The sequence below is a fragment of the Falco naumanni genome, chromosome 11, assembly GCF_017639655.2.
Source record: "Falco naumanni isolate bFalNau1 chromosome 11, bFalNau1.pat, whole genome shotgun sequence".
In the NCBI taxonomy this organism is placed as follows: domain Eukaryota; kingdom Metazoa; phylum Chordata; class Aves; order Falconiformes; family Falconidae; genus Falco; species Falco naumanni.
Window position 1 is genome coordinate 13,221,075 of NC_054064.1, and position 22,926 is coordinate 13,244,000.

A 22,926-nucleotide genomic window follows, 5' to 3' on the forward strand; every position below is an offset into this window, starting at 1 on the left:
ATTAAGGTATATCTTTCAGGAATTAAAGTGAGACCAGAAAGAAAAAAATAGTTAAAATTTTGTAGTGTCATTTTTTATGTATTCATTTTTGAGAATTAAAAACCCCTAGTAGTTTGGGTGCAGGACCCTCTGTGCTTATAGAAAAATGCAAACCTTTAGAGAATGGTATCATCTTTTCTGAATTTGTAACTGTGTATACGTCACTTTGTTTACAGGTGGAGATTTTCCAGAAGATTTTTCGATATTAATGACAGTAAAACCCAAAAAGGGTATCCAGTCCTTTCTTCTGTCTGTCTACAATGAGCAAGGAATTCAGCAAGTAGGTGTTGAAGTTGGTAGATCCCCTGTCTTCCTGTTTGAAGACCAAAATGGCAAACCTGCCCCAGAAGACTATCCTCTTTTTAGAACAGTCAACATTGCTGATGGCAAGTAAGTGTAAAATTTTAAGATGAAAAATAATACCACAGACCACTGTATAGGTGATTATGGTCTTTACAAATAGATATTTTAAATACTTAAATAAATCAGTAACACAATTTCCAGCTAGCTGGACAGCTGTGGTACAAAAAACAGAGAACCTTTGCAGCAGAATACAGTTCCAGCTTCAGATGGTGCATACAACTACAAATAAAGCCAAACCACCTTTTTTATTTGCCATTTCTATAAATCAAGAGTAAAGAAATAGTCATAGAAGTTAAACACATGAGAACTAAATGGATAAAGATTCTTCCTGTGCAATACAGAAAGAAACTCTGTTTTGAAAAGGACTTGGGGAATAGTCCCAATAGAAGAGCTATTTTTCCCATTTGAAAGTGATAGGCAGAGTGAAGACAAGTTGACAAGACAGCATAGAATTTCCCCTATTCTGAACAAAACCAGCAGATAAATAAAATAGTTTGGGATGTCTATATATAAGGAAATCAGGGAAGAATAAGCTGAACAATTATTCTTAAGTGCTGCAAGTGCCTCAATAAAGGCAATTAATCTCAAACAACTATTGTGTTATTAATGCAGGTTTTAATTTTTTGTACCTAACTTAGCTTTGTAGACAAACAGTCATTCTCTGGGAATGTCATTCTAGTACTTGTAAAAGGATATTCATTCTTTTGAAGGCTTTTTATGTATTGTGCTGTAGTCTCCAGCAGCCACAGTCTCCAGAGATACATAGAATATATTTTTTATTAAAGCAAAAGAAAACAAATCGATAGAGAAGAAAGGGCAAAAATTCAACTGTAATGAAATATATTTATAAAGAAATAAAGGATAAAAAAAGAAAAATATCATTGTCTTCTAGCCCTTATATTACCAGAGAATGGAATTATACTATGAAATCTAAGCCTGATTCATTTCCCTAGCAGGAGTGATAAAACAAAGTAGGAAACTTTTTTTTGGCATTGACTTCCTCTAAATCACAAAGATTTGACATGGAATTGAGAATTTCACCCAAAATGTTGAGAAACTGATAAAAATTAAGAAATCAAAATGAATTTGGTTTGGTACAACTTCCTGCAGTGAGACTATACAACTTCTAAATCAACTGGAGTTAATCTTATGCACAGTGAACTGTGATTTTGTGCTTTCAGCTTCTACATGCTTTCAAAAGATATACCAACAATTTTCTTCTGACTCAGCTATTTTATGAAGGATCTAGGACAACAATCTTCATCTCAAAATGAGATATATTTAAAAAGCGTAAACAGTGTAATGTGCCTAAGGATGCATAGATAGTTTGCTTTTATAATGATAATGTTTAACCGCGTTCCAGAGAAAACATGGAATTAGGGTTCTGGCTCAGTGATGCTGTTTAGCAGTCAGATTCCATTAGCTTCAAGGTGTCCCTTTTGACATACAGAAGTTCTTTGTAACAATGATCTAAGCTGTCTCTCTGATTTAGACAACCTCAGGGCCATAAATGCCAACTAAAATAATTTGATTCCAGCCTTCCTCTTACCAGTCACTAATATGATGTACTTTGACATTTTATGCCCTGGTCTATCAAAGATTCTTTGATGCTTTTCTCCATATTACATTACAGAGTGGCCTGCTCTTGCTCTTACATATTTAAGTTGTCATAGCAGGAAGGCTCACTAAATTAATGTGGTCTGTCATGATAATTAAGTTTCCTGAAGCACCTGGTTGGACAAATTGTACAAAACTTAATTCTCAGATGTCTTTAAAATAATTTGTCAGTATTCTGAATCACTGCTTTCACTTTTTGGTGAATATTTATGTAGGCAAGGTATTCTTGCAGGAATATTGGCAAGCTTTTCTAAGTATGTGTATCTGGAAAAGCATCTGTGTTGGAACTGTTGTAAAGCTTTGAAAGATCTCTATAGCTATGGGATGCATTCAAATAAGCAAAAGAACACTGTAAAATTTTGGTGATAGATCACAGAACAAATAGTAAAATGTAAATAACTATGAAAACAAGCTGCTGACTTAAATATATTTGCATAAGTGATTCCTTAAGTAATTTGGAAAATCGAACATATTAATAAAAACCTGCAGTCAGATCATTCAGTCTAATAAAATGCAAATAGTGCCCTCACTTCAATTGAGTTTACTGATGTTCTCTGGGTAAAACTTCAGAGAAGGTCATCTTCAGCTTCCCCTTATATAGGATATTCACAATGAGCTATGGGTCGGATTCCTTTGTACTAAGGGACAGAAGTTACGTAGTGCATAGACAAAACATTGTGTACATTTGCGTATGTATGAAAGAAGGAAATCAATGAAGACATTTAAAATTTTATCTGTGACTTGATGTTGCAGAAATCTGCAATAAACTAGATAAGGCAACAATGACCTAGTTTTAAAAACATAAATTACAGTAGAATTATGTTGCTTTCTTTTTAATAGGTGGCATCGAGTAGCTATCAGTGTGGAGAAAAAAAGTGTTACAATGATTGTTGACTGTAACAAAAAAACAACAAAACCACTTGAAAGAAGTGACAGAACAGTTGTGGACACCAATGGCATCACTGTCTTTGGAACCAGGATTCTGGATGAAGAAGTTTTTGAGGTAAAAATCAATACTGAACAAATGGAATTGAGTGATTTTGTGTTGAGTGAACTGCTTAATGCAAATCGAAATTATTTTTTTTTTAGGGTGAAAGCTGGTATAATATAGAAAACTAGATTTATAGAACCTGTTAGGATAGCCTGAAGTAAAAGAGAAATATAAAAGATAATTGTCTCTGTTGTTGGAAGATATGATGCAATTTTCTACCCTTTAGCTTATGTTGTATCTGGAAGGGGCTTGGTTTTTTTGTCTTTCTGCCTAATATTAGAGATACCTGAGATATTTAGGAGAATTAATCTGGAAAGTAGGGTAGTATAATACTGAATCATTTTATTTCTGTCTCTCATAAACATTTAGAGATATTTGTGCATGTTAACAGTATTTTGGAGAAGGGCAGAAGGACCTGGAAAGTTTTATGTGTAATATGAATCCATTATATTGTTTATCCCACTTTATTACTCTTTCCAGTAACTGGAACATACTTTGGCAATAAGGACATATATGTTTCCATCACTTACTGGCCAAGAAGTACATATAGGAAGGGTAAAATGCCTCTGAGGAAGTATGTGACTGCCAGTCATGAGGCCTTTCTAGGTAGAATCCTAATGTCAACGATTATTTTTACAGGCTAATAATGAAGCTTCTCTAAATCTACACTAATAAGGTTTGGGTTTTTTTGGTAATGACACAACAGTCAAAACTGTCAAATTTAAATTAAAACTGAAAAATAAGAAAATGCAGATCAGTAGTTGACATACATCATACACAGAACATCTGTGTTCCATAAATGTCCAGAGTTGTAATCCTAGATTTATGCACAGCATATGGTTGAGAAGCTGCATAGGGAGAGGAAATACAAATATTGAGTGAAACACTGTGGCATTGTTATCTTTCATTTCCATGGAAGTGATGAAACTTGAGCTTTTTGAATGGGGTAATTTTTGGCACGATTTAATGGGTCAACCCATATGATATGTTTGTTATTCACAGCCTAATTTATCTGTAGTCCCCAATACAGTTTGTAAGTCTGAGGGACGTTATTGAAGATGAATTCCACAGGTGCCTTATCTGGGGTGGGAGAAGGACTTTTGGTGTCCACGTGGCATAATTACTTTCAGTTTCCATTTGTATTTCTTTTTTTGGTCAGAAACCAAGTCCCACAGTATTTGGTAAGAAATTGTCAGAATATGTAAATGTTAATATACATAAGTAAAAAGAATTCAGAGAAAAAGCAATAGAAGTAGATAAACTGATAATTTGTTAGTGTTTTACAAGTGATTTTAGATTCTAATACAAACTAAGGCAATGGGCCCTGGCTTGTTCTTGCAAAGTTTGTAACTATTTTAGAAGTTGTAGAGGAGGAAAGTGCACAGTAACTAAACACTGGTATTTGTTTTCCAATTGCTAAATAAAGACCTGTCTGAAGTTACAGAGGTGCTGCAGTGATTGTACATAGCTCTTTGAAAATAAGTACAGTGGGTGATGATATGTGCATAAAGGGAGATACTTGTTTTAATCATTTGATTTAAATAACATGTTGAATAAAAGAGAAGCATGCTAAGGCCTTTTGACCTCTGAAGTTGTTGACATTTATATGTCATCTATATTTTAAAGTTGTAAATATTAAATGCTCAAAAAAAAATTTGTTAAAGGGGGATTAATAACATTTCCACGGGAGTAAGAAGGAACATCGACTATCTAAGGGGTAAATAAAATTATAATTCTGAAAATTTCCTGTTATGTCAGCCTTCTGTCACAAAGTCTATTAGCCACTCAGAAAGAAAGATGAAACTGAGTCATGACAGTTATATATACCATTCCTTCAACTCTTTCAAGCCCTGTAGAGGAAAAAGAGATGGGAAGGAATGTAGTAGAACTCAAATATTTTTTGGTTAGCAGATGTTGGAAGAGTTAGTAAGGCTGCATGAAGACATATTTAGCAAATTGAAATTGGCACTTAAAGAAGAATTAGCAGATTAATTAAAGAAACCCAAACAATAACCCTACATTTTTCTTGAAGTCAACACAGACGTGAAAATATAACTTAAACAGAATTTGTTAGAATGACTGAAAAGTACTTTTCTCTGAGGGTTTCTGGCATGTATCGAAGGATGAAAAATGAAGCTAGTGATCTTCTGTCAGATTTTTCACTGAAGTCTCCTACACTGACATGGCAAGTCAGTGCTTCAGTTTCAGCTGAGACCCACTAAGAAGAAAGACAGCTTTGGGCCCATAAAGGAAATCATGCAGCTGTCTGTAAAGTCAGTTTACAGGCTGAATCTTAACATTCAGCACTGAGAACAGCAACACTTCTATGATGTGTATCATCACTGTACATTTCTGTATTCCTTCAGTGATTAGCTTTCCTTACTTAACTGATTGCACTCCTTTTCTCTTGCTTTATTCAGAGAAATCAGTCACATTCTTGTAAGGCTGCTCTTGTAATTGTGGGGGGTTTAGATTTAATCTGAAGTCTGTTACTTAAATTGGAAGTTTAGTCTTTTTTTCTTTTGGGATAAGTTTCTGCTTTCTCTTTTACTGTACCACGGGTACATCTATACCTACGTTCAGTCCTTAGCATCTTTAGCTGGAAATGTGCATGTTGAAATTAGAATGCCCTTAAATTTTAAACAAAGTACTGTACCATATACACTTTTAATGATGTGTCCTTCAAAGTCTGACCAAGCAAAAACATAATTATTTCTTTTTTAGTTTGAGTTTTTCTACTCTCCAACCAGCATTCCTTCTGGTTTTTTAACCAGACTTTAACCATCCTTTAGCTACTCCTGCTACAATTTCTGAAGTTTGGGGCTGTTCCCTGAAGTTTGTCTCCTGCTTGAAAGTTTCCTGGTTGTGTTGTAAATATTCTGTTTATCTCATTCATGGTAGCACAGAGTGATGTTTGATGGTTCCATAGCTCTCTTTGGTAGTATTTCTGTGTTGTGAACCCTGGTATATCTTGAGACCACAAAAGGCACTGAAGAGACATGTAACCCAATGTGACTTACTCTATGTGCAGGAAATTCCAGAAATTAGCATATTTAGGCATGACATTAGATTTGTATGTTTAAGACATAAAACTGTATAACAGACTTTTCATGTGACATTGGATGTCTTTATTAGCTTACATGTAGAAAGCACATTAAAAAGTACCTAAGTGTATAGTGACCTGCTGGAATTCACAGCACAGAGTGTGAGAAGGATTAATATTTTATGCATACATCACAAAGGCTATTTTATCTTGGGTAATAATGATGGGCTTCATTATAAGCCAGTGATTTGATCACAGGAACGGTAGAGTACCCTTCAGTCTCCTCAAACTGAATGGAAATTCAAAATGTAGAAGTAATGAACCTGTAGGTAAATATAATAAAATTCTAGGTTTCAGTGACCTACTAGTTGAGGATGCCAGGCTTCTGGTCCTGAACCCATTCATACAGCATAACACAACTGCACAAAAACCAGTTACATCATTAAGGTAATTCACTCCCATTGAAAGCAGAGTTCAGCACTGTCAGAATCAGAGCTGTAAACAATTAGATACATCATGTGTTCTTGTTCCCTTAGGGTGTACATCTAAATCTCTGTGAATTCTGGTGTATGCACATGATTCAGAAATAGATATTATTGTGTGGTATTATCCTGACCTCATGACAACTTGATTGTATCTTTGGAAAAAAGAATTACTTCTTCAGTCCTAATGCTCTAACATATTTGCATGGACCATTCATTTAGAATCCTCAAAACAAATATTGTTCCTATGAGGAATATTTCACACTTATTTTAAAACTGTAACATCACAATGGATCAAATATTCTTCTCTCTTTCTAACTGTTATTTTAAATTTGTAATACAGCAAAATTTAATGAAATTGAATTCTTGGCTATTTTCTTCTTCCTGTTACTAATATTAACTTCTGTTTACTAAGCAGTTTTCCCACCTTTGTTCTGATTCTGGCAGTCTGACTGTTGCTAACGCAACAGTATCTTATAGTACACTGGGAAATGTTAAATGCATACATTTTTATCAGTTTGGTATGACTGCTTTGATATAACTTTCCTATGCTGCAGATCAATAATTTCTGAGTAAGTAAGCACACTGGGTGTCTAAAGACCAGGTAGATCACCACTGAAAGAAGGAGAAGGCTGATTAATGTCCTAAGAGCATGCTAAATGACTACCTAATTTGATATTTTTGTATATTCAACAAACAGGATGTTCCTTGGTAAGTTTACCTACTGATGCTAAAGCTCAGAGGTGTTTTTTAATAGTGCTTTCAGAGAGATCTTCTGGTTTACCTTTAAAAGCATTTTCCAAACCTTAGGGGGGGGGAGGGGGTGGGGTAATATGAGGAAATTCCAATTTGGAGTTGCCTGCTGTTCATTCATGAATATAAGTGTTAATCTGAGATTCTATGACATTGTGCTCAATTAATATGGAAATCAGTATGATGTCACAAACAAGATACTGAATACAAGCCAGCACTAAGCATCAGGTGCATAGAAATGCTTGAGAAGCTAATTATAAACTATGAATGTGCCCTAAAATAGTGAAATTATGCTGTGCTGTCTAGAAACTGTATTATTACTAACTGCCAAATTATGGGACCTCAGTTTACACTGCTGAGTACTTACTTAAGTGGATCTGTTGATATCTGTGGGACTAAATGTAAATGCTTGTTTATTACAGACTGACACAGTATGCCTCAATTTTTTACAGGTGTCATTTGAAAGAAGGGTTGGTTTCTAAGTGCTTGCTGCAAGGAAGAGAATTCCTAAAATAGCATACAAAAATAATAATAATAAAAAAATTAATCAGATGCTGGTACATGGCACCTAGTAAAAGAATTTTGAATTGTATCCACTGAAATATGTTTGTAGCTCAAATGTTTGATAAATACCAGAGATCTTTTTATTCTTTGCCAGCTTTAAGGATTTGTCATTCCTCATTTAGTACTGTTGGTGTGAACAATATAACAGGTTTTTATAATCAGTATTTTATAATGAGTTAATAACTGAGTCTTTATGCAGAGACCTTTTTTTCCTTCAAAACTCCCCACAGTCAGACCAATACAATGAATTTATAGGCACTGTGCTTTAAATCAGTATAACAAGACAAAACCTCATGTATATGACTCATTTAAAGCCAATGAATGCTTTAACTGCACACAGTTTGAGATTAAATCCTTGTAGTAATCCTTTTTAATAAAGGGTTTAGATTTTGATACTAGGCATTAGCCCATTTTCATGAAAAAAAGCTTTCATACACTCATAGCCTGAGTGAGCAGATGAAGACAGAGTGATAGTATCTTTACAGCAATACGATTTATGCTACAGATATCTTCAGATGAGTAACCATCACTAACAAGCTAACTATCTGTAAGCACGGAAAGTCCAGGTCTGCAAGTGCAGAAAGGCCATTCATTTATGTGCATAATCCCTGAAGAAGTCAGTGGTAGCAGAATGGGTAGAGCTTTTACTGACCAACCAAAGTTGCTGTATGGCTAAAGTAGATTAGGGAAGCTAGCCCAAAGTAAAACTCCCTCAAAGGCAATAGTGTGAATGATGCGTCATCAGTATCCTCTGTTTCATACTATCCTGTTGAGCTGCACTGCTAGCTAATGTACACATAACCAAAATGATTCCCAATATATGTCACCTTTAGTAATTCCTAGTGACCCACTAAATGTTTGGTGTCAGTCAGACTAAAAAAAAATAATGTTTAACATAGATGGACAGAAACAAAAAAATGGGATAGGTTCCAGGCAAAAATATTTAGAAGCAACCTTCTAGCTATCAACACCAGAGAAGTAGCCAACTTCCAACATTGAGAGGAAAATAATAAAAGAGAAAATAAAATAAAAGCAAAGCAAACACTTTTTCCATTTCAAAGGCACCTAATAAAAAAACCAGCATTTTTTTAAAAAGCTTTATATTTGGCTTGGTTTGTTTTGCCCCTTTTTTTTTAATTTTTTTTAATCTGAAAGAATGGTGGTTTGGTGTTTGTTACTTTTTTATAGCATTTCCAAACTTATGCTCGATGAAGAAAAATAACTAATTGTTTCCCTTGTTTCCCTTCCTTATCTTTGAAAGCAGGAGGGAGGAGAAAAAGAAAGCAAAGCTCTGGTAATTCACTGGAGTTCAAGTTCATTTTTGAGGAATATTCCCAAGAAACAAAGGAATGGTTATCTGACTGAACTGTAATTACATTTAGAATTAACAACCTGGGCTCAAAAAATACTACTTGTTACATCAACTCCAGCAAATTTTACAGATAAAATTTATTATTATCACCTCATTTAATATTGTGTGTAATATGTTTAAGTTTTAAACAATAGCTGTAAACTAGGTTTCAAAGATAAATGACAATGTGAAAGATGTTTAGGTCTTTTACCAAGAAAATAGAATGCCCTTGGTCACACATACGTGTGTGTGTGTGTGCATGGGCATATGTGTATTATGTGCATGTGCTGTATATACAGGCATTGTAATAAAATCTAATTTCAGAGCCAAGGACTGCAGTAGATTTGGTCTGTTAACAGTTTCATTGTTATAATTGGTATATCAACCTATTTCTTAACCAATCTGAACATATATTCCTATAACCATGGAGTTTCAAAGAATCAAGAAGAGACATTGATTTCTATGGAGACTTTGACCTGTACAGAATTTTGCTTTCACAATTTATTGCTTTTACAGCATTTCAGTCTGGCAGGCTCTAAATATCTTTCTCTAGCTATATTATGCAATGGGCCAGGGTTATGGAATATTGTATTAACGGCCCCTGGAATTCTTCTATCCCTCAAATCTTTGCAGGAAGATTAAATGAATTCTGCAGCAGGTTTTTCTAAATTCTGTAGTAATAATATCCAGGCTGTCTAGACTTTTGTTCTTTGGAGTCTATAGTTGTACTGTCACATAACTAATTAAAGTTGGCATATATACACAGGTTAGAGTTTCTGCCAATCTACTGAAGAGTCCACTCTGTAATTCTTAGGCTTTAGCCATCATATTCTCCTGAGTTGATATAATGCTTAGCACTGGTTTTATTATGCTTTTTTTCACTGTTTGGGTAGTCATCTTTAAAATCTAATTATTATTTTAGGCACGTAACAGGTACTCATTTAATTCAGAATCTGAATCAGAAGTATGGTATTTTGCCAATACTAATTCAGAATCTGAATCAGAAGTATGGTATTTTGCCAATACTAACCCACCCACTCTTGTTGTGGATAGTCTTTCCGAACCTTTAATGTATAAATTAGACATTTAAGTAATTGCTGCATTATTTTTCATTAATTTTTTTTTGTTGTTGTTACTAAGCTGGAAAAAGAGCAATAAGCTTTCTCCTAATGAAACCATTCTAGAAAATCTCATAATTTTACAGTAAGAAACTACAATTTGAATTCTCAACTCTGGTCCAGTCACATTATTATGTAGCATCCTAGTTCTGCAACTACCAAGATCACCTGTTCTAAGAATTTATTTTTTTTAAGTGTTTTGAATAATTTGGAAGTTTGCTTCTCTGGAGAGGGTCTTGCAGAGCTTCTGAAGTAATGCTTAACTGTTATTCCTTGGACAATGATCATTTTCACCTGGCAGGATTATTGTTTTATTAAGATTCTTATGGAAGAGATGTCCCAAAAACCTGTCTCTACAACTGAACTGTTTGAGGTTATTGTAGAACTAGGGAACTAGACTAAAAATTTTTTAATACTGGAAAAAACAGTAATTTCAGTACTGATTATTTCAGTACTGATACCTTCAAATAGTGCCCTTACAGCCTTGTAAGGGTTCTTACTTCTGTCTTTTTAACAGTTCTGGCAGTAGAGATGTGTTTTATCAATGGTAGAAACTTTAAGCTGATAAATAGACTATAAATGGACTACTTTATAGTTGTACTTCTCTAATACACTATATTTAGAAAGATTTAGTAAGATTACATAGTTAAAAGGAAAAAATAATGTTTCAAGTAGAGAGATAATATCAAAGGGTTTTTTTATGTAGTTACTATTAAGATAATAAGCAGCCATTAACATTTATTGCTTATAATACTAAAATAATTCATTCCTTACTTCTCAGGCCCTCAATGATTTACATCAGCGAGAAAATCTGACTCCGTATCTTGCTGGAGATTTTCCTTATTCCAATTTCTGCTGTAGAATCTAAGGCTCTAAAAAACTGGAACCAAATATAGTGATTACTACCATGATGCTAACTAAAACCATAATTACATCGAGAGAAAGTTAATACCATCAGAAACAGAACTTGGTAGTCTACTGCTTTCCTGCAAATTTAGTCTCTATTCTCCTTTTTTCTTAGTGAATGCTGTATTTTTTTCAGTGTTGCAAACTTTTCATATCAAGAGGCTACATTTTCAGTGCTCATACCCCACCTTTAGCATTACACGTGTGCGAGGTGTGTTTTTCAACAAGTTCTGGAAGTGTACATTACACATGAACTTTCTTACTCTAGAATGGCACTGTGGAATGTCTGTGAGATTCACAGAGGAATTTTCAGTGAGTGATTTCACCACACACTTCTCATTCTTAGCTGAGCTGTTCCTCGTTGTAGAATAGTTGATGTGAATGAAAGTCTGTGCGGCTGTCTAATAGGCAGGCATTCAACTCATCTGAGCCTTGTACCTCTGTAGCCTGGTTCTCCCTATTTGCTGTGGCATGCCACAAAGAAGCAAATGTTTCCTCAGGTCTAATTAACTCCTTTTAATAGCCTTGGAGGATTCTGCAAAGAGTAGTTATTTGGTACCTTTTAGGACAATGCTACGTAAGTAATCCTTATGTACCATGTTTTTGTGCTAGACGTAACTGGTGGGCAAGATATTTTATGATTCTCAGACAGCTTTTTTCATCTAACTATGTGGCTGTTTCAAGAATCTCTGTTTTAAATTATGAGCACATTCCCAAAATAGAGGAATTAGAATGTTCATAGACTTTTAACTATTTTTATTCAGTGTTGCAATGAATTACTCAACTGTGCATTTGACTTTGTGTTGGATTTGACAACAACTTAGTGTTTATTTCAATAAAGTATTTGTGATCCAAACTAAATATTAAGACTGCAAATTGATCCATTCTACTTACAAGTGATACTTGTATGCTTAATGTTAGGTATGCTTGAATACTGTGCTGGATGCTCCCTTTCACCTCTGGCAACTAAGACAGAGACCTCTCTCCCAGTTGTCTCATTCTCATTTCTAATATGCAAGTAATATTAAATAGCTGATAAACACTGTTTAAATACATTGTATTAAGTGTTATCAAGGATAAAAAAAAATGTTGTAAGGCAGCAGATTTTTCTTCTTAAGGCCTAATAGGCTTTTAGTACTTTTTGAGGCAAGTTAAGCATGCACATTGTTATAAGTAATAAGACAAAAAAGTGGCTGTGTGTATATGTCTGGTAACCTTACCACAAGTTCTCTGCCTCTGCCTTCTACTGTCATCCCACTTATCTGTGATAATAAATCATGTTGGAAGACTGGCTCAGCAGAGACATCAAACATTTGGCTTGTATAACACACTATATATCATCTATCAACTTTGGGAAATTTCCTGAGCAGTCTTTCCCAACAAAGGTGGTCATGACAATTTCACAGAGAAGGAAATAGAGCTAATCTATGTAGGAAGCTGCCTTTTGTACTTTTTTTTTTTCTCTATGCACTTTTCAGAGTACTTCAAGGATGCTTGGGTGTATTTGTAAGTTATACTCTGTTCTCCTGTCTTCTTCCTCATCTTTGCTCTCCCTTTCATCTTCATCATTCTATCCTGTGAGACTTCCTTCTTCCCTGCATTTTTCATATAAGAATAATATTCTGCACATATTCATATATGTGCATATATACCTTAATGTTGGTTTAGAGACCAACTATTAGAATTGTTAATAACCTGTGACTCCATTTATCCATATATTCATTTAAAGTTCTTGGGACTTGTGCAGATAGATCCTTAAGTGCCTGATTTGTAAGTCAGGTCATGAAGTACAGCCCGATTAAGTCTTTGTAGTTTATTTGCAAAAAACTTGACTTTATAAAAAAATTATTTAAATTTCAAAATTAAAATCAAAGAATGTGTTTGTGAAGACTGAAGTCATTCTGTGAAAAATCCTCAAAGAGAAAAAGTGCAGAATTGTCCAACAGATACCTTAGTTATCATTCTAAGTCACAATAATTAAATCCTTAATAACGCCTGTGGAATTTCATGCACTGAGATGATTGACCTGATCTGAAATGAAAGCTTTTCTCTGACTGGTGAAACAGCACTGCCAGTACATATCAGAAAAATACTCAAGTCATTTAATTAGCAAAGACAGATAAATAAAAACAAAAAATGAAAAAAGAAAAGCTGTAACTTACTGGAAATACTTTTATAGCAGATGTTGAAGGAAAAAGGAAAATCAACATTGAGATGCCAAATGTAAAATCAGTCAGTAAACTTCTTACACATAAATAGCCAGTAGCAATTTATGTATACTGTGCAATGTGAGAGCCTCACTCTGTGGGGACCCATGACAGGCAGACAGGCGGGGTTGGGAAGTATAGTCAATGGATCAGGAACAGCTTTACCAATTTAGGGACATTTAAGCCAAGTGGTAACAACATGCTGAGTGCTTCTTGCAAACACACAATCCAACAAAACTCAGTGCCAAAATTCCATGGCATTCAAGATCAGCACAAAACAAGCTCCAGAATACTGGCTATATTCCCTGACCTGGGTTCTCTTAGCATATCATACTAAACGGCAGTAGTTTCAGGAGCAGTTTTGGCATTACTCACACTAGCTGGCACAATGTATCCATGGTGATCTATATGGGCATCTCAGAAAGCCGTGTATGTTCAGGGGCATATAGCAAGACAATGACCTGAGCTTGACAGGGTGAAGACAGGGGTTCTACACATCCATCTCTGATGGTTGCTGCAAAAGCATTACCTCTTTTTTTGTCTTCCAGTAGCTAATTCTCTCTACCTTATTCCTCTGCTTCACTTCGTTTTAATTTGGGTGGTGAAAGAGGAAGGGCAGGGCACTATAGAAACGCTTTGCTGGTGATAGGAGATGCATAGCCCAGGCTCACAATGACTGTACAAAACCCCTGAAAGCATCAAACTCTGGCGGAAGTAGTGTAAGGGATCAAAGAGGAAATTGCTCTGTATGTGTAGCAGGTTTTGTAGGAAGATATCCAAATTGGGAAGCATTAGTGAGCTAAGGAAAATGAAAGAGACAGTCCAGAAATACTGGCAGGAGAGAAAACTGCTGCATTTGTAGTATTTCTGGAAGCTTAAAAAAATATATTCCGACTCTTAAATTAATCTGAGACACACATGAGAGTGTAAAGTAAAATGAGTTGAGAGTATTGTAAAAATCAGATTTATGATGCATAGCTGTATGTGCTAAGAAAATAAGTATGTCATATTTTATGTAAAATGAGTTAATAATAATGTACCATAGAACTAGGAAAATTGCAGGTTGGTTGATTTTTTCCATTTTGAGGTTTTTTTTTCTTTTTTCTGTGGTTTTTCTTTTTGAAAGGAAGAGGCATTGCAAAATATTCTTTACTATTTAAAAGTATTCCAATTTTGTTGATTTGTTAAAGGCTACTGTTCTGAAAGATGTAAAGCAGTTTTGGAAAGACTGAGATAATTGTGAATTTTCCGAGCTGTACCTTCCTGTCAGTTACTGTGTTTTCTCTTTAAAGACAAAACATGCACAGGTATACTAACAGAGTTGTTCCTTTGCCCCCATTTTTTTCTAAAAACATAATAAAATTACATTAGAAGTATATAAAAGCTTAAAAATCCCCCCCTTCTGGGGAAACAGTGAGAGATTGAAGTTAATGGATTTTGACTAAGACCATGTGCCAATTTTCAACAACCTTTTTTTTAATGACAGCATAAGAAGCTCCTGAATGAGGAAATTTATAGCGGAAATGTTGGCAGGAATTTACCTAATGCTGTTTAAATGGTACCACTATGTTAAGAAATGCACTGGATACCAGACAGCTTTCTCTGGAAAATGATAAACATATAAGGTCTCTGTAGGGGATCTCAGCAGAGCCATTTTTATTATCCAGAATAGTGGGTCTCTTTACTGTGATATTTTTATGCATGGTATATGGGAATAGAGATGAAAATACCATTTGTTAGACGTTGAACGTTTTATTTCAGCATATTCTATAGTGTGTATTTACATAGTGCTTACTTAATTATTTTTGTTCCACTAACTGTTTCTCTGGTACAGCCTTTTTTATTTTATTTTGTTGCATTTTCTCCCTTCTTTGAGAGTACAGATGTGATACAAACTCTTAGAATTACACTGTTTATAACTTGCATGCTGAGCTGCATGCTGGTAATAGGAAGTGCCCTGAATTAAATCTTAGGAATTTAGACTGGTTCCCAGCAAAGAAGTAAACAAACAGCATGAAAATGACAGAGCAGGCGTTATACCTTCCCACCCTCTCCTTTCCAAACCAGAGAGCATTTTAAACTGGAATTTTGCACCTAGTGCATTCACTACTCATTTGCATTGTTTTGCCATGTGAACAATACTTAAGGTGTTTTCCAGAATATCAGCAGAAATCAAGCAGATATGTTATTTATAACCACAAATGCTACTATAATATCTAATATAAGTATTGTGTGCCTAGTTTGGTTTTCTGAACGAAAACTTTGTACTTCTGATGAACTGTAGATGACCTTTGTTTTTGTTATTTAATCTGCATATACTTTCCTGCAGGGTGAGATCCAGCAGCTGCTGATTATAGCTGACCCTAGAGCTGCCTATGACTATTGTGAGCATTACAGCCCAGACTGTGATTCCCCAGTGCCCAGTGCTGCTCAGGCTCAAGATCCTCAAGTTGATGAGGTAAGTAATCAGTATGTATTACTGGATTTATTGCACATTAGTGGTTGTGCTGGATACAAGTCACTCAAGGATGATTTACAGCCAAATGGTGTGCATTGTTCTAGACATGAGGGAGGAAGTTTGCAGAAGTACATTCATTTTTTGCTATCTAGTCCTTTTTGCTATTGTCATTTGTATTAGGCATTTGAAGGAACCTATCACACTGGTGTTCAAATAACCAGCATGCTCAATGAAATTAAACTGTAAATCCTTAAAAGATGATAGCAATAAGAGTTTGTTTAGTTTTTTGTCTTTCCTGTGTACATTTATGATTTCGCTGATGCTGAGTACTGTCAAATGCCACATTTGAAAGATGTGGGAGCTATGCGTATTCTGTAATTGTAAACTACTTCTGCTAGACATGCCATATATTCTAATGAGCTGTCTCCAGTGTACAAACATACACAAAATTATTTCAGCCAGCTCCACTTGTAGGAGGTAAATATCAACAAGGACAAAACAGGGACAAGAGAGGGTTGGATTTTTTCCCAGAAACACAAAAAATGTTTACAGAAACCATTTGTTACTGTAGACAGTTCTCACAGCCGTAAACTGAGTAATTCACTGAGGGCAAGATAGTTCTCAGATCGGGTCTCTGAGGGTCAGCAGTTGTATGTATTGTTGCACACATTCTAAATACTTGCATCAAACAGTGTGAAGTGGAAAGCTTTTGCAAAATGTAACTACTCTTAATTGAACTTGGCTCCAGACAGTTAGCACTCAACTGTGTGTGATCTGACTAGTTAATGTTACTGACTGCTCAAGAGATCACCATTAAAAAACGCTGACTTTTTCTCACATGCCTGCTTTGAGCCAGTTTTTAGACAGAACTTTTCCTAAATACATGGTAATTTTATTTGTTGTTACTATTTATTGTATCTGACTGAAAATTATGTCATCAAGTGACTAAGGTCCATAGGGCCCAGAACTTATTTCAAAGGGACTCCCACATCTGTTGCATCAGAGGTACAGTTCAGGATGTGTAAAGTCAATTACATACAGGCAGAGGCCTTTATGCTACATTACAGTGTATGGAGTCTGGTCTCTTCATGAGGACACCCCAGGACCTTCTGTCTGTGTGCCTGGCTATGTGGATCTCCATGCACTGTATTTCAAAACAGAATAGGCTGAAATCACATTGTTGATATTTTATGGGAACAAAATACAAAATTAACAAAATAACAAAAACATTCTTTTTCCCTTATTATTAATTTCAAAGAAATTTGAAATTTTGCTTGAGAACTTTCCTGGGCTTTGCTGCTATGTTACATAGCACTCTGGTTCTTTTTCTGTTTCCTGTGTGAAGGCCTGGAAGGTTTGAATAGGCTAGTGCTTTTCTACTTTGAAGTAAGACTGAAGAGTAGTCAATCTAATGAACTGATCTTTGTGCGAAGAGGTTGTTAAAATCATCCGTTGGTCTCATTCTTGAAGAGGAATATATCTAAATACTTAAAATGCTTTAACTAAGGTAGTAGTACTGTTGCCTCCAAACTCACCTCACCTCCTAAGCAGGAGTTAACATGGCTTAGAGAGATTGCAACGATTTGCTTTCTCTGGCCACCACTGATGGCAATAATGGCTCCTGTCCTTTAGTCCAGTGCATGTGGACAAGGCTTGGAGTCCACAGAAATTAGTTGGGATCAGACTGTAGATTCAATCTATTCAAGATGAAGAAGAATGAATACTTGTGCTCAATTATTAGCAATGACTACTGGTGAATTATTACAGTGTAAATTAATGTTTCTGAAGTATGTAGAATATGAATAAAGTAGCCCAAGGATTACATTCCCTCCGTGACAGATGACTAGCTAAATCTCTTGCTGTCAGATGTTATGTTTATACTGTATTAAAGCTGTTTAACACTAGCATCAGTTGAGAGCACTCACCTGTAGATCAAAATAAGCCTCATCATAACCATAAAAACTAAGTGCACATATACAGTTATGTGCTCATCACATAGAATTCCAAGTTATATACTGTGCATCTACTGAAAACAGTCTGTAGGCACCAAACAAAGAAAGGGAACCATAAAATCAAGCAATTGACCCTGTTCTCCTTCACATTCTGAGTAGAGAACGTCTACAGCCTAATGAAGCTGCCACTGGAGACAGTAAATATCTTATTGTTAAATTCAGCAGCCATTGCAAAAATGCTCTTGAGGTTAGTGTGGGTTTTTTGGTTTTCTGAGGCCTATTTTTCTGTCCTGTGACAATACATATCATTTGTGGGAGTACCTACAGAGAAAAAAATAAAATTATAGATCTTAATTTGCAGTGTGATATTTTAAAATTAATTTGAAAAAAAATGAAAAGAGCTAAAAGATTTTAAAAATGGAGAACTGCCATTTCTGTTTGCTTGCATTTATTGCTCTGAGTGGTGATTGAATTATTTTGCTTTCTGAGATGAGACACAATTTCCTTGTTGCTATCCATGAGCTCATATGTGTAACTTTGTATGAATATTCCCAGCACAAACAGATCTCTTTAACCTGTTGTGTAAGAGTACTTTTCAGCAATGCTACCAGTGCAATGAACACGCAATAGAATAAATGACTGACTTGCCCAGAATTATAGAATTGTCTGCTAAATGATAAAAAAGCAGCTTGTTAAAGCAGACTACTTTGTTATCTTTTGTTATAGATAATTAATTTTAAAGAAGTAAATGAAACAAGTCTTATTTAGGTACTGGAGAAAGAGAAGATAGCAGTGATTTTTTTTAACTGTTCATTGCAAAATTAAAGAAGGTCTTAAAAGATAAAAATATAATTGCAGCCAGTCTATATGGAAAACAACTATTTCAGAATGCCTGATTACCTGTTTTTAGGAGACTGCAAGTTTGATAGTTATATCTGATAGAATGTATAGACTTGGACTTTTGTAAAGCTTCTGATTTGTCAATATAAGATATTTGAATGGGGAAAAAAAAAAACCAACAAAAAAGGCTTTGTATGGTAAAAGTACCTGACAAATGGATTCAAATCTGGCTACCTTATTTCAGAAATTATTATAAAGAGAGAGCTATCACTGAATAACGTTTTAGTAGTTTCATAGAAACTAAGAAATTTCTATATTGATAGCAGTACAGAATTGAGTGTTAGATGGATGCTATTAAAATTTGTCAGTCATGATATTGCAGAGCAGTAAATAATGATGATAAAACAACCAAAGGCAATGTTACATACATACAAGAAAAAGGAATAAATGCAGGGCACAAATAAAGAACTAGGAAATATACACTGCAATACAGCCTCCTTGCATGTGTTAACAAAAAAACCTTCTGTATGCAGAAGATTGTCACATCTGTGGGCTTCATCTGCTGTTATATCAGCAAAAGAAATTTGGTGGGTACATGACCTACCAGACTAGGATACTAATCAAGTTGATAGCCAACATGAAAAGACTGCTGTTTAGCTAGGTTGACTTCCTTGTTTGATCTTCCATGTTTTCGCTCAAACTCTTGTGACAGAAAGAGGGAAGAGAGAACACTGGGCTAAAGGCTAAGCAGGACTGTGTCTTTCAGTGTCAGCTTTGGCTTAAGCCAGCAGAAGCTGAAAATTTTTGTTGGACAGTAGCCTTAAAAGATTCTGATTATTAAAGTAGGGAAACGGTTTGTACATGAGCACTCCATGCAAAACAAGCAAAAAAATACAGTGCATGTCTTGGTTTGCAAACAAAGGAATAAGAACACTGATGCAGTGCTATTCCTCTGTATGCTGTTGGTTGAAACATATACTGGAACATCACGTAGGGTCTTGGTGTTAGTCACTAAAACAAATATTGGAAAAATGACGATTATTCAAATAAAAGGTACATAATTGTTGTGACTACAGAAGTTGGAAGTCTTAATGTGTTTGTCTTGTCATCAATAATGACAAAAGCTTGAAATGCTGCTTGGTTAGCATATTCAAAGAACCTTCACAAAAAGAAAATACCAGCTGTAGACAAATGGGGGTGGGGAACGAAGTTAGATAATTTCAGTTAGGAAACAGATCTATTCAAATTTTTAGGATTGAAAGAACAAATTACCAAAATGCCCTATCTCTAGATGTCTTCAAGCCAAGCCAAGGATAGATAACTGTAAAAGTTTTGGGAAATGTCATTCATACGTTAGTTGGCTGAGTTACAGGGTGACTGTAAGAAGTTTGAAAGTATACAAGAGTTAGTTAAGGTGATCTAATAGTCCCTTCTGGCCTTACATCTCTGAGCCTTTGAATTATTGCAGACCAGAATAAGAAACTGATACTTTGTTTAGAGGAAAGAGGCAAACTATGTGATTGCAGAGCCTATTAATGTGTGTTTGCAGCACTGACTACAAAACCCAAAGGAAGTGATTGACTTTTGTCAGTGAAAAACAGTATATTATGTTTGTGGAATTCCACCTAGGAAACTGAATGGGATTTATCTTGATATTGCACACCTTTATATTCTCCTGGCAAGTTCATAGCCTGGGAATGGAGTTATTTTGAAAAGTTGGATGATTTTTAGGCCACTAAAGAAACATCTAGAGAGAAAGATTTGGCTAAGATTATGTAGATTTAAAAGCAAAAGTACTTTGTTTAACTGAGTGTAATCCTCATTGCTTTAGGCAGTGTTTCTTTCTGCAAAGGAGCAAACAATCACTTACCCGACACTGCAGGTTTTGAGGCATTTCTTTCAATAGCAGTGCTGGCTTAAATGTTTCTGTTCCCCTTTTTCTACTCGTTTCCACCATATGATATAGTTCCAGTTCAGCTGATAGAATTGTTTATACATTTGTTGGGGACAAGGTCTGAGACTTCATCTAGACTAAAAATAATTTACCAACTGTTTAATGGGAAAAAAGAAGGAATATATTGTAGTGATCTTCCATTAAATGAGCCTGAGGATGCATGTCACATCATTGCAACATCAGGAGTACAATATTTGCTTTTTAAAAATGTTTGGGTTTGTCTCAAAGCCTCAAGACCTTGACTTTGCTCTCATGTAGGTTTACTAAACACTGATGTATAATCAAAGTGTCTTTATTGATGATACCTTAAATGCTGCATTGAGATTTTCTTTTTCTTGTTCATTTTCTTTTTACCTTAGTATCAGATACAAATGTGATTTGAGTGACGCAACAGAGAGGATTTCAATGCCTACTTTTTACTTGCAGGGTCCCTTCATCCCTGAATTAAGTGAGGTTCCCCTAAACAAAGCTCAGAAAGAATCAAACATCTCACAGTGAAATTCACAAAAACAGCAAGCTGTGAATAAAGACGTAGACCTAGCCAGTCTACAAAGGGAGGATGTGTGTTAAATTCTACCCCTCTCTACATGTTTATTCACCTGTGCTATCCTGATCCCCATGCCATTCTCCTACCTAATCATGGTCAACCTCCTGCATCCTCTTCCATCACCTCTCCATTCTTATAGGGGGTTAGGTAGGAGTGACCTAAGGACTTCAAGATGTAAGCTTTTGACCTGGATGCTGTATTTCCACTTCCACTTTAATTATATCAGTCCCTTTCTGGATTCAAGTAACTGTGATATATGTCTAAACAGGGTTTATTTAACTGGATAACCTTTAACTATGTTTTATATACAGGCTCTACAAAATTCTGTTGAACTTAGCTGTTTGCCAGAACTGTGGGGCTTTCTGTGGGCAGTTCAGGCTAAGCCACTAGAATAGAGATGCATGTGGGTGACATTCCTGTACAGAATGCTTTTATTCCTTTGTGTTTTGTTCCAACTTCATCAGATGTCATTCAGTCTGAAATTTGAAAATGAGAAAGCAATAGATTAATAGCGATATCTACACACTTTACTCTGTTGTTTATTATTATTTATTTCCACCTTCAAGACATGCTTTAATTGATGTATGCACCAGTTGTCCTTGTTCTTGCTTGTGAATAGCTAGGTATGAATCTCTGTAATTTGTCAAGTAGAGAGTGATGACCTCAACAGTAGTCACTACACCAGAAAGGTGTTGCCTAGAAGTTGCTTAAAAAATTTGTGCTGAATCTGTAGTTACTTCTGGAGGAAAAAGAAAGGGTATCTGATTTTAGAAAATGTTCAGATTTGAGCACAGCAAGGGAGAGAGAGTGCTTCCCAAATGGACCAAACCAAATTATTACTTGATGAGCCAACTCTCAGTTCTCAGAAATTCCAAGCAAAGAAAAGTCAGTGTTCGATTTACAACAGGGAGGAGATTGCCAGATCTTTTAAGGAAATGTATTGTATCCTGAAATAACTCATTTTGTTGCATGTTATTGTCTTATGTCAGGAGAGGGTTGCTAGAGAATTCAGTTTGTTGCAATTAAATAGCTTTTGGATAAAAAGAATTAAGTGGAGAACTGGCCAAGACCTTTAGAAAGTAATTAGAATAGTGCATTAGCATGATTTCTGTCTAGTGTCACAATCATTTGACCATGAAAAATCTTCCTACGTACTGCAAATTTTGGAGGGTTTTTACGTAGAGAAAGCAGACAATCTAAGGGACCAAGAGCTGCAAACAAGTGAGCTGGTAGGAAATAGGGAGAGGAAATGAGTGAGAAATGTGACTTTTCTGCACTAGATTGTTATCCTTCCATCATAGAATTTTACGGACTAAATCTGATCATTAGCAATATGGTATCTTTATGAACCCTGCAATGTATCTGAATGGCTAGCACCAGTGGCTCCATAGCAACTCATTGAATGTTGAAGTTAAGTGATAGGATGAATTACTATGGAGCCACTGGTGCTAGCCATTCAGATACATTGCAGAGGTCATGAACTTAGTGGAAAATTGGCCATTTGGCTGAATAGTGTCTTTGGGGGCAAAGGGTCTTTTATTTTGTTGATTTTATTTAAGCTTTTTGTTCTATTCTGCTGTTTTTTCAGAGGTGTTTTTGTTTTATACCGATCTTTAAGATTAATTCAGTAATCACTTAAGTTTGTTTCATGCTGAATGTATATTTAGGTTTTAAGGATCAAATATAGGGTTGAAATTATATTTTAGAATTATCAAGATTACTTTTCCTAAGGAAGATATGC

The 22,926-nt window shown here is 35.2% G+C and overlaps 1 protein-coding gene across 5 annotated transcripts in view; it reads left to right on the forward strand.

The window, feature by feature from the left end:
- Positions 1-22,926, forward strand: part of COL11A1 (collagen type XI alpha 1 chain) — a 160,741-nt gene that overhangs the window by 22,844 nt on the left and 114,971 nt on the right. For all 5 annotated transcript variants that reach the window (XM_040610990.1, XM_040610993.1, XM_040610992.1 and 2 more), the window contains exons 3-5: positions 216-429; positions 2,860-3,022; positions 15,764-15,892. In XM_040610990.1, coding sequence (XP_040466924.1) covers positions 216-429; positions 2,860-3,022; positions 15,764-15,892 — 506 coding nt within the window. The remainder of the gene's footprint in view (positions 1-215; positions 430-2,859; positions 3,023-15,763; positions 15,893-22,926) is intronic.